Raw genomic sequence first — 12,599 nt, 5'->3', positions numbered from 1 at the left:
AAGTGTAAATGTTTGCACTGAGAAACCGTGTTCTTCTGCACCTTTTGTAATTATACAACACGAACATAAACATAACGGGGAAAAAGACACAGTTTCATATCAGCTAGGTTTCATTCTGCTTATTCAATATGGTCCGGTGTGACTCATTATCAGACAAGAGCTAACAGGTCTTGCGAAAGCATGCATCTACATCACCATGAATCTTGAATCACATCTTTCCCTTCTCTGCCATGCAAATACAATCTGCACCTTCCTGCCGGGACTCTTAAAGTTAAAGGTAGAGGAAAATTGGTCTGTGAGCTCCCGCTGAACTGGGATTGAAAAGAAATATCATTTGCAATAATCCATCATTATCGCTCAATGTCAGCTGCTCTCGTTCGCTGTGTCTGTAAACACCCTCCGCAAAGTTGGAGAACAAAGCTCGCCGCCTCATATGAAAGCAAAATGCCTCGTCATGTTGGAGGTGCCTCTGACCTTGCAGGGAAAAGTATTTAGTGAACGTTTGTCACCAACACATTATTATGGGCTTTTGCTGATGAAACAGCAACAGTCGATGGGCACAGTTTTGTCAAATTTAATCAGAACTGGACTAGATATGAAGCTTAATGACTCTGTTTGGCCTTACATTTGTCTATAAGGGGTCCCAGGTGCCACCTCTCAAACAGTTTCCCTGTCCTGCCTGACCTTCGAACTGCGGTGTCTCCTGCTGCCAGAACACAACAAATAATTTGCTCGCCAGAGACCAACTATCCATTCTGTTTGTTTGCTTTGCTGTCATCTGCAGCCAGTCTGACCCCCTCCCATACACACACAAGGCATCAGCCACTCAACTAGCCCGCGCTGGTTACCACAGCAACCAAGAACCTAGACTTATTTCCTAGCTTTAGTTCTTTGACCAGCAAAAAAAAAAATAAAATCCATTCATTTTGGTTGAGGAGAGAAATGCATTGCACTGAATCTCAAGCTCTCAAACTGTGATCCGGTAATAACCAGATGGCAGAGACTGCTGTTTCTCCAAATGACCATCAAATGAGAAAACAACACATTGTGCAATGAAGAACTCCATTTCAGTTTGGGTCATTTCACTGCTGAGATGAAAAGGATATTAGTAAATTCACATTTTAGATGGCAGCATTTTCAGAAAGGGTATTTATGAATTCTGGATGTTTTTTTTTTGTGTGTGTGAGGGTCCCACTGCTGACCTCCTCCTTGCACAACACTGAGATTTCACATCCTAAAAAAACAAAACAGAAAGCCAAGTATCTAATGTTTAACGCACAAATATATCTCGTATTTAAGTGCCCCCAAGTGCGACATGGAGGAGGCCCTATTTTTCACTGTCTTGTCTTTCATTTCATATTGCTGCATTTCAGCAAGCTTTGTGACAAAAATGTATGTCCTGCCTCATTGTCAAATAAAGGAAATGCATTTTGAATTTGAGCAAAAAGGATGAAATAATCTGCACATGGAGTCCAACACACACACACAGTGTGTCTGCTGCATTAGTCACTTTACATCCCAGTGGCGAAGTTTCACTGCGTACAGATGTCTGATGCAAAAGGAACATTCAAACCATGTGGCTATACAAGCCAAATTTTCTACTTCCTGTAGAATACCCTGACTGGTCTGGGGTTCAGAGAAACACTGTGGTTGCCTGCTCAGCGAGCCTAGTGGGTGTAGTGTGGCCAATGCTACTGAAAGTAGCAGCATCTGCCACAAAGACATGCAGTAACACTAGCCACAGGCATGGTAACTGCAGCCCGTGACCCATAAATGTAAGACCATTGTCCACTGCCACAGTACTAACTGAAATGTTCTGTCTCTGCTTCTGTGTCTCTTTCAGTCTGTGTAATTACAGCTTCACCCTCCACAGTAATTAGGGACTATTTCAACAAGGATGTGGAATGTCTCCATCTATTTTTCCCTCTCTTCATCTCCTTCTCTCTTCCACCCCCACAATAAAGCATTTTAAAGGTTTTCTCTATAAAGCAAAGAACATCCTCGTGTATGCTGTTTATTTTTTGCAACGAATATTTTGGACAATGGCCATGTTAACAAGGTGACTTCAAAAATCAACCTTTTTTTTTTTTTTTTCCTGTCAGCAATGGCTTACGAAGCTTCTTTGCAGTCAATACAGCGCAGCCTTGGATTTAGCACTGAACATCTCCAGTCTCTGTCCTTGAAAAAAAAAAAAAAAAAAAGCAGTGATGAGTAAAAGAAAAGAGAGAATGTCTCTAAACCATCCGCCCCCGGACGTGCAGAGAAGGTGGGTGTGTGGAGCAATAGTCCTCTCTCTGCATCGCAGTCAAAGGCACAGGGAACAAATCTGCCGTTCCACAGGCAATGAATGTTATGATATCTCCTGCAGTGCATAATGCAATCTTTTCAAGGCCCCCGGGCACCAGCAGGCATAAACTTGTTGAAACACTATATTCGGGAGGCAGATGTTCAGGAGTTGAAGTCATTTTAAACGGCATTAAATTGCACATTATAAAGGCAAGTGGCGCCTGATGTGATATACTGCTGGAAAAAGGGTAAACAGTGATGGGTGGCGTCGTCATTCAAGTCACTCCAGACGACTTCTCAATGCAAAACCACAGGGACTAAATATGGCACTGTATACAAAGCAGAAAGGGCTGGTTTACTCTGGTCCGCTCACGGGCCTTTCATGAAGCATTCTTCATCAATTACGACAGGTTCAACGTCTCCCTTTTATCTCTTTCCTGAAACAAACTGCGTAACCTCCCCTTCTCCGTCGTCTTTCCTCCCTCTTACTTGCCTTTCGCCAGCCCTTCACCAACTGCAAGTCTTTTAGCACAATGATATGACAGAAACACATAAGAATAATGGCACGTTGTTGCTAAGAGACCACCTGTTCAGATCTCCCACATGAGACTGTGGTGAAACTGTAGTCCTCTTATCATTATCAGAATATCATTCATTGGAGTGAAGTGAATGTCACGACAATATTGGAACTGAAAGAGAAACCGATTATATAACCAGATGTCTTTTAGGCAGATAAAAAAAAAGAAGCTGCACTTCAGATCAGGGGTTTCTGTCAAACAGCGTATCAGACTCATGACACAATGAAGATCCTAGAACCAGAGAGTATTGAGTATCACACTTGATCCAGTTAAACGTCAAACAGCTACTTTGCCTCCCTCATAACAACCATTTGAGAAAATGACATTCCCTGTTTTTCAGTCTGTGTTGACAATTAGGGAGTGGTGCTGCATGGGAAAATGAGTGTTTAGTCCTGAGGGCTGGTAGAGACGAGACACACCCTTCTATTCCCTTACCTGCCAGGGTGTGTTCAAAACCTGCAACACATGCACCAGGCACAACACTTCCTATAACAAAGCCTCTGAATAAATAATAAGTAAAAGTCATATTGTGCTAGAGGGTGTGTTCAACCACTTCTCTTCCATTTAACCTCCCAGCACCTTTTAACTCTTTAGGATAAAAGTTGAGGTGATTAAAAGTGTTTCATTACGGACTGATTTAACACACACAGCCCCATTCTTCTTTAGCCTACTGTATATCTGACTAATCTGTTTGTTCACTTCAGTTTGCCCCCCCCCCGCCCTCAAGGCCAGGTTGGCGCTCAGACTTCATCCATCGGCATCTTAAGAGGCTTGACCCTGGGGCACAGACACCAGGCAACACGGCCAGCTGGTGGAGATGCGCGCACACATGCACACACACGCAAGTGTCGAGTGTAAGTCTTAAGTATCTGTCTCACCCTGTCAGCGCGGGAATGACTAGATGCCTATTGCCACGACTGGAATTGCCCATCTACGTGAGGGAGGAGAATGGAAGTGAGTCAGAGAGGATCACGCTGGGATTGCTGGGTTTAGAGGGTTGACTCCCCTGTTGATTAAGATAAAGTCATGTCAAAAAATCTAAGGAGTGCCTCTGGCCTATACCAAAGGAACAACACTAGCAGAGAGATTCTGAATCTCCTCTCTCGCTTTCACAGTGCCTCCAGTCCCAGCCCTGTTAAACACACACACTCAACTGGGCTAACATGAGTCAGAGCAGCGCAGTTACCCCCCTCCACTCCCCTGCGATTACTCAGTATCTGCCCAGCTGCTGGCTGCAATGACTTTGCAGCCACCGTATGTTTTTTACATCTCATTTTCCTCTGGAGATGTGTGCTGGCATACAGAGCAGACAAACACAATTACCGTCTACAGAGGCATTCAAATGTGTATCGAGGAGAGAAATGAGGGCAGTGGAAGTTAAAGTCTCATTAATTTTTTTTTCCCCAAAAGTTAATGTTACATGACTTGTCTGTTGGAGCTTTTCCAAAACTTAGAGGTGCACAAAAGTCTCCATGTTTAATCAACCGTGCAAAACAATTAGTAAGGGCATTATAAAAAAGGGTAATAAACTAGAAAAAGTCAAAAGACGCCACACAGTGAACACAACAACTGTCATTAAGTCTCACTCTGCACTGTGGTAAGTGTGTGCCCTGCTGTCTGTGCCACTAATGATGGGGTGAACTCAGTTCACGTCTCTGTTTACTTTAGGACTTTAGGAAATTTTACATCTTATATGAGTCATATCATTTTTTTTGTTACTAATATTAGACAACAAGCCTTTCGGCCTCACTGCCCTCCCATGAAATTAAAGTTGACAGTCTGTACTTTAGACTCAGAGAATGTGTCATTTAGCATCCAAACTAATAGCAGCAGAAATCAGTGACCAAACATGCAGGCTACCACCTATCCCTACAGTAAAATGCAATCACTCAAGTGTAGTTTTGGTGGCTTAAACGCCTAAAGACATGCAGCGCACTGTGAAAGACTGATGCTTTTCATCGCCGAGTCAAAATGAACCCATCTTTTGAAATATTAAAGCGCAAGAAACTTGCTTTACACTCCGAGGGGAAAATAAGCAGTGACTACAGATAACACTCTCTGTGACCTTCCTAGCTTTTACCATGAGGTCTGATCCCCAGTGTGGAAGATGGACTTGGTTTCTTCACTCCACTGCCCATCAGCCTTCCTGGCTGTCAGAAGTCTGACGGGATGCTTTCACCCCAGAGACCGAGCCCCTCACTGCAGGCCTTGCACTTTAATGAGTAAGATCTATCTATGTATGGACCCTGTTCTCCCTAAGGGTTCAGGATCCAGTAGGTGTCTATTGATTAACCCACATCAGTAGGTGTAAACATTTAGACAAGCCCCTAACAGAGCATAACATAAAATTCAGGATGAGAAGGTAGGCTGTGTGACCAATTCAAAACAGAAATAGCCACCTGAAACATTTACTTTCCCTTGCTGACTCTAAAAGAAGCACCAGTCAGTCTCTGCTCATCTGACCTCCTTTTTGATAAATGTCTAGTCCCTACAGGAGAACAAGCAGCTACCCTCTACCCGTTTTGGGCCTTCTGTTAGGGGAAATACAGCTGGCGGAGGGCACAGGAGGGCAGTTGAAAGTAGGGTAACATCTGAGGGCTATTACAGGTAAATAATGACTGGGAATATATTGAAAGAGACATTTTTGATGATCAGTAAGCTATCATCGAAAGAAACAGGGTGTGTTTGCTGTGAACCAAAGCTCAGCGTAAGTTATCAAATCACATAGAAATGTGCTGAAATGAAATTCGTTGATTAATGGATTAATTAACCAGCAGCCATTTTCATAATCAATTAAACATTTCAGTCGGTGGATCAACCAACAATGAAAAGTATCGGTGGTTAATAAATGACCCACATTAAACCTCCATTATGGGCTTCTCTTTATTTTTTTGAAACGTTGCAAGTTTAATGCACTTTGGTTTGGAGCTATCGGTTGGATAAAACAAGAAATCTGACATTTTTTTATTACCCCTCTCTCGCCATTTCACAGCCCCAAAATGTCTAATACATTAGAAAATTTGGGAGAATATATATATATATTTATATATATATATATATATAAACAATCAAGAGCTACATCCAATAAAATAATCCTTAGATGCAGCCCAGCAAGCATTCATTACCAAATCTTTGTTCCCTGCTTAACAAATGCATGGAAAGGTTTCACACAGTGTTTTATGTAGAACAGGTTTGAATGTTGAAATCCCTATAGGGCAAATGTTTACTTGTTGCAACAGATAAGCCCAACCTTCTCTGCCCGTCAAACACTCACTTCTGGAATGTCCCTCATTCAGCAAATAAACTGGGCTTTAGAAATAGACTGGAATATCTATCACTACGTGGACTATAGGAATACATACATACAATACATGGACCAATAGAGTGAGTGAGTGAGTGAGTGAGTGACTTTGATTTTTTGATGAGGTGTTACCTTATCATCCAACCTGGTGTCGAGCAAATATACATGGAGGTGGAAGACAGCCTTTTCTTCAAACTGATTTAAAAAAAAATCAACAACTGAGCTACTGCGCCTCTCCCTAAAGAGATTAACGAAGAAATCAAACCCAAGGCTTATGAATGCGTCTCAACAAATAAATACTAAAGTCTGTGGAATTACACCGTGCGCCTGACAGCTGAAACCATATCATCATATGCGCCTCAAAAACTTTATTCATTAGTTCAACCTTACCTTATAGACATTTTCCGTCAAGCGGTGAACCTCGTCGGTGCGAGACATCGTGAAATCTTCAGCCAGGACCATAAACGTTTTTTTTTTCCTTGAGACGTGTATCCACGTAAAAGCAGTGAGGGGGGGGGTTTAAAAAAAAAAAAAAAAAAAAAAAAGGGCTAAACACACGAGTTTGATCGAACAATAGGCGAGGCAATGCGCCCGTGGGAGAGAGTGAGACGCTGCTGCGCTCCCGAAACCGCACTTCAACTGAACGCACCTTCCCTCTCCACAGCTGACAGCCCGCTGCTGCCTTCACGGACCTCTCGAAACGTTTTGGGGTTTTTTTTCTCGCAGACGCACCCCGAAAGCGCTTCAAAATAAAGTGGAACCATGAAAAAAGGACGTACATATAACATGCATGTGGATAAAAACAGACGGTGCACCGTCGTATATTAAAAATATATAAGCTAATTGATATAACTGATAATAAAAAAAAAAATAGAAAAATGTAAAAAAAAAGGTGATTGTTAAGGATTTAATCAAAGCAGCATTATAATAACGACCAGTGCTATTTAATAAAATCACTAACATGGTTTCCACACAGAGCGTTTGTTCGCCACACACACCTCACATTTCACATTTCCTACAACCTCATAACGCAGCACCAGCTTGTCAAAGTGCAGGTTTAGTGCCCGCCTCCCATATTTCTGTACCAACTGAGCTCCAGCATTCCTATAATATCTAGAGCAGAGGCGCATTATTGGTTGTTATCTACAAAATAAAATAAAAAAAGTGCCATATTTAAGTAATGTTCCTGAACTGAATATATGTGCCTGTTTACACTGACACTACTCATGTTGTGTGTTCTGATGAGCTTAAAAGACACATCTAGAATTATTACATTTGCATCCATGTGAAACAGCCTTTAGACACATTTTGTTTTCTGCCTGCCTGTTAAAGCCTTTGTGTGCACACTGCTGCTGCTGTCATATGAGTAACCTGCAAAATGATGTGCAGCACATCAAGTTTGTCTTCTTTCTGCTTACAAAAGAAGACTTTAGGTATACGACTGCATTGCATTAGGCTGTATGCAAGTCATACTTACTGACTGTTTTCAGTAACACCATAGGTGATGTTTTCCTCACAGTGGATAATTTGTGCTAGCTTCATTGTACATGCTAATTAGAGTCTAAGTGCCCACTTAGTGTAGGATTGTAAATACTATACTGGCTTTCTTGTCTAAACATCTCCCACATATGAGCAACATGAGCTTTCTACTTTCTGTCAGTAAGTGCACACACACACACACACTTCACTGGTAGGATGTGAATGAAGACACCTGTTTTGTGGACTGTTGAGGAAAAAAAAAAAGTCTAGCAAGGAGTGCCCTCTTCTGGAGAAAATGTGATACACAAACTGAGAATATGAATACAAATATTATGATGCTCCATGACAACAGATCGGCAGAAGAACCTATTTAAATAAATAAACCGGTTTTCATGAAAAGGAAAGACAAGAAAACATATTGTTGCCACAGCCAAGTTTACTATGAAACACAACTGGAATTCATGTGTAAAACATCTAAAAATGTGACCTTTCATTCTGTTACGCCAAAGTCAGACAGAGAAAAGAAGAACATTTCACTTCCTGATTGTGAATACTTCAGAGGAGCCGGAGTACAGACAGCGTTGATCCTATAAAATGTGTGGCGGTGCTCTGATGTCTGCACCTTCACGTACTAACAACTGAGGATGAAACACTGAAATGAACAGAATGTCCATCGGTACAAAGACTCCCGACCACAAATGCAGTCTGTTAAACTGCCAACATCTCCCGGTCTGGTTTGTTCTTTGCTTCTCTCCTCTCTAGAAAAGAAAGTAAAGTAAGTCATAAGTCTGGCACCAATTACAAATGTATACAATGTGTAAGGATAGTTTCGCGGTGTGAATTAATATAAAATAAATCATCCGTACCTGGTTCAGCTTTAACTGCCTCTGGAACTTCCGGTATTGGCTCAGTGGGGACCTCTGGAAGTGCTACATCGTCTCCCTGATTCAGCAGAAGGGACAGAGTGACATTAAGACTTGCAACACTACACTGACAAAAATAGCAGAAAAAATATTTAGCTGGCAAGCTGAAAATATGTTTTACGTTCCTAAAAAGTTTTGCCAGTGCAAGCTTCAGGATTCAGGGGAAATTATCACACATATTTTGGAACATCAGTAGATAAACCGTTAACAGGAACGCAGCATTGCATGCTCCCTTTTTTGTCAAATTGAGAAGAATTACAATTAGAATCTGTGTTCGAGCATGAAGCATGATCATTTGCGTGCGTTATTTATAATAATTAGATCACAAAGGAAGAAAAATCCGCTGAGGGTTTAATTATTATGACTGTTTCAATTATACAGCCTCTTATTAGATATGAATAATGATACAGTGACAGTGCTTCAAACCTTGCTAGAATTGTTTCCTCTCCTCTGTCGGATAAGTCAGAGGACTTGCTCCACTGGAAATGCTAAGCGGCAAAACGTTACACCAACCTTAGTGTGTGTGTGTGTGTTTGTGTGTGTTTGACTATAAGTGTGAAGTGGGGTGTTGCGTGAAAAGAGCATGCATGCTCAACAAACATTGTCTGTATTAACAAAAGGTTAAACACACGGATCGACACCCACCTGAGTGATAGCTTCCAGCTCTGCTAAAACAGCATCCTCGTCCTCCTGCGTCAGAGCTCCGGCCAGCATTTCATCTATTTGCTGTGGGAGCAACAAAAAAATGTGTTTAGCTGACAGCACAGTGACAGCTGAGGCTGTTGCTTGACTTTTAATGTCCTGGAAAATTCAGATTTAAGTAAAGGGGAGGAAGACGAATTTAGATCTTTAATAAAAGTAGTAATGAAATGACAAAACACTTGGTTAAGTAAAAGTCCTGCATTTAAAAACAGGTCAAAGTACAGACTTATGATTAAACATATTAAAAAGGTAAAGTACTCATGATGTAGGGAAGTTGCCCCTGTAAGTGTTTAATTATCATGATGAATATGAATAATTCTGATGCATTAATATGTGAGTAGCGTCATAATTTGTCAAAGTGGAGCTCATTTTAACTCATGTCTTTATTGTTAGTAACTGATCACATGTTTTAAAAAAGTCATTTCAGTTATCAAGTACATGCAGTGGAGTCAAAAAGTAACAACATTTTTCCCTAATATGTGGTGGATTGAAGTATAAAGTAGCATATAATAGAAATACTCAAGTAACTACCTCAAAATCAGACCTTATTACAGCAAATAGAAGTAAAGGATTAAATGTATACCTTCCACCTGTTTTATAAACAGGTACTGGAAAACACTCATCCCCTGCATGAGACTGTGGGGGCCTTAAGCAGCTTCTTCAGTAACTGACTTGTACTCCAAACACTTAAGGAGGAGTGCTACTACAGCTGTCAGACTCTTTAACACCAGCATGACTTACTGTAATGACCTCTACACATTTCTTATTTATGTTGTGTATTTCTTATCCACACGACGATGACAAGCGACTTTCCCCAGTGTGGTATCATTAAAGTCTATCTTCTCTTATCTTGTCTTTAAAAGTAGAAATAGCTCCGTACAGATTTACATGACATGACATCAAACAGACGTTTACCCTTTGATATTCAATCGACTCCTGGGTCTCATCCAGGATCCTCTCCACATCTTCAACCGACATGATCTGTCATGAAAAAGGAAGCGCGTATTACAAGGAGAAAAGGGTCGGATGGGAAGTGTTTTGCACATAATGCTGTCCGTCTTGTGAGTTTTCCGAACGGGATCTGCTGCAACTGTATCCAAGGATGTGCAGCAGTCACACCGCCGTAGTCAAGGCTTTGCTACTTAATCCCTTTAATCTTCAAACAATGTGCACCAGCGATGCTAACACGAAACACAGGCTTTCTCTGTGCTCAATCCTCCTCCGAGGATCATATTATAGAAAGTATGCTTATGAGTGAAAACTCTGACATTGTTCAAGTGTTCACTCACATGTCTAAAGCTTAAAGGGGTATTATTGTTACATGGATGTGAAAGGCATATTTCCAAACACAAAAGGCAGGGAGAAACCATAAAAGCATGCGTACCTCATGCATACTCTTCAGACAATCGTTGCCAACTTTGAGCCCCTCGATGACTTTCATCTCAATTTGCATGAACTCGATATCTTGAACCTGTTGACAAATATTAGCATGACAAATTCAAATTACAACACCAATAAGTGTTGAAAGTAAGTTTGAATTAGAGACAGCCATATCCTGTAAAAAAAAAAAATGTTTTGCAGCTCAGACTTTCCAGAAAATCTGTTTGATTGAATTTTATAGCACAGAGGAAGATTACAGCACAAAGCAGGGAGAGATGAGAAATTAAACTACAGTTTTAGATTGTGGAAATAAGCAGATTTTGGGAGGATTTTTTATCTTTTCATACAAATCCATCATATCAAATTGAACCCTGTGAAAAAAAAAAACATGATTGCATCAAAATAATGCAATCTCACAAAACCTACCATGCGCTCCAGGTTTGAAATCTGACTTTCCGTCTTGTCTAGTAGCTGATCCTGATATCGCTTTTTCTTAAGAAGCAGCAGTGCTTTTCTGCAACAACAAATAAGAATTTAAAAAAAAAAGTAACACAGCAAAGAGTATGGCGTTTCTAAAAGTGTTCATGAAACAGTCAAACGATGCAGACGGGCTCGCTGAGGGGTCTGCACCTCAGGAAATTTCAATATTTGTGTGAATCTCTGCATGCAAGTCGTAACTGTAGGACACAGCAGATCAGCACATCAGTGAAAGCACAATATTTTCTGACAGTAAGCTGCACTTTGGAACATATGCATCATTTTTAAGATAAGATAAGATAAGATAAGATAAGATAATACTTTATTGATCCCACAACGGGGAAATTCACTTATTACAGCAGCGAAAAATAGAAACCAAGGAGGGAAACACAAATGTACATATTTACAAAAAGTACTAGAGTATAATGTGCAGATTTACAAAAAGTACTAGAGTATAATGTGCAGATTTACAAAAAGTACTATTTACAAAAAGTACTAAACATCATTCATAACAGCTATTTGTATAAAAACTGTATTTATTTAGCGCCTTAATCCCTTCATTTAAATGCATAAGAGGTTAACTTTAATCTTAATCCCTTCATTTAAATGCATAAGAGGTTAACTTTAATGCATGTTCACTATGTTGCAGGTTCATTTGAATGAATGCTTGGATTTCCCTTTAATCAATAAAGGATCTATCTGATCTGAACAAATCTCTTCGTGCTTACTCCTTCTTGCCATCTTTCAGCAGCTGCTTCGCCAGCAGTCTCTCTTTCTCCAGCTGCAGGGTGATTTTCTTTTGGTACAGCTTCAGCTTATCTCTCTGCTGCTTCAGTTGCTGATGATGGAAACAAAAAAAAACACAAAGTCAGGTGTATTTTAATAAGTAACGACACAGCATACAGTAACATATGAATCCATGTTGAGTAGCTGCACTGGCTCCATGTATCGGGACTAATCTGCAGCCGCTCTCGGCTCACCAAGATGGCTTTGTCTTGCTCCGTCACACGGGAAGGTCGACTCTTTCTCCCAAAAACGTTGCCCATTATTCAGCCACATCCCCTCCACATCCTTCTTCGTCAACACACTAAATATATATATCACAGTCTGCACAACATTGTTTGCCCGAGCACAGGCTAACTGGCTGCCATCATGTCCACTGTTTTTTTTTTTTCGTGTTTTCTACGGCAGGCAAGGAGGGACATACAACCAAGTGTGTTGACATGTCATATCGTGACGTGTCGCGATATATCAGCCTGCTGTCAGCTGTAAATAATAGCACCTGATAGTCAGCATGACCTACAGGATGGACAGCGTGGACGGCTGCTGAGTCTGCCCGGGGTCCAGGATCAGCACCTTGGACAGAGATCACGACGTTTCATGCAAAAAAATATAAATAATAAATAAATAAAATAATAATAATAATGATAAAAAGCTCTGAAAATGACCTGAAGTCAGTTTATTCTAACTGTC

The 12,599-nt window shown here is 40.7% G+C and overlaps 2 protein-coding genes across 6 annotated transcripts in view; both read right to left on the bottom strand.

Annotated features, from left to right (window-relative positions):
* Positions 1-6,943, bottom strand: part of baiap2a (BAR/IMD domain containing adaptor protein 2a) — a 49,190-nt gene extending 42,247 nt beyond the window's left edge. For 2 of the 5 annotated variants that reach the window (XM_019261108.2, XM_019261109.2), the window contains exon 1: positions 6,556-6,943. In XM_019261108.2, coding sequence (XP_019116653.1) covers positions 6,556-6,627 — 72 coding nt within the window. In that variant the 5' untranslated portion in view covers positions 6,628-6,943. The remainder of the gene's footprint in view (positions 1-6,555) is intronic. The other 3 variants (XM_010756871.3, XM_010756870.3, XM_019261110.2) reach the window with 2 other exon arrangements.
* Positions 6,944-8,060: 1,117 nt separating this feature from the next.
* LOC104940299 (charged multivesicular body protein 6) lies at positions 8,061-12,328 on the bottom strand. The gene is made up of 8 exons (XM_010756869.3): positions 12,107-12,328; positions 11,855-11,964; positions 11,076-11,163; positions 10,654-10,740; positions 10,185-10,250; positions 9,213-9,293; positions 8,511-8,586; positions 8,061-8,402 (listed from the first exon to the last, which is right to left on the bottom strand). The coding sequence occupies exons 1-8, from the start codon at positions 12,170-12,172 to the stop codon at positions 8,353-8,355; spliced, it is 624 nt and encodes a 207-aa protein (XP_010755171.3). The 5' UTR covers positions 12,173-12,328; the 3' UTR covers positions 8,061-8,352.
* Positions 12,329-12,599: the final 271 nt, after the last annotated feature.

Source organism: Larimichthys crocea, chromosome XII, assembly GCF_000972845.2.
Source record: "Larimichthys crocea isolate SSNF chromosome XII, L_crocea_2.0, whole genome shotgun sequence".
NCBI lineage: Eukaryota > Metazoa > Chordata > Actinopteri > Sciaenidae > Larimichthys > Larimichthys crocea.
The sequence above is the reverse complement of the archived record's forward strand: the minus strand, read 5'-3'. Positions and strand labels throughout refer to the sequence as shown.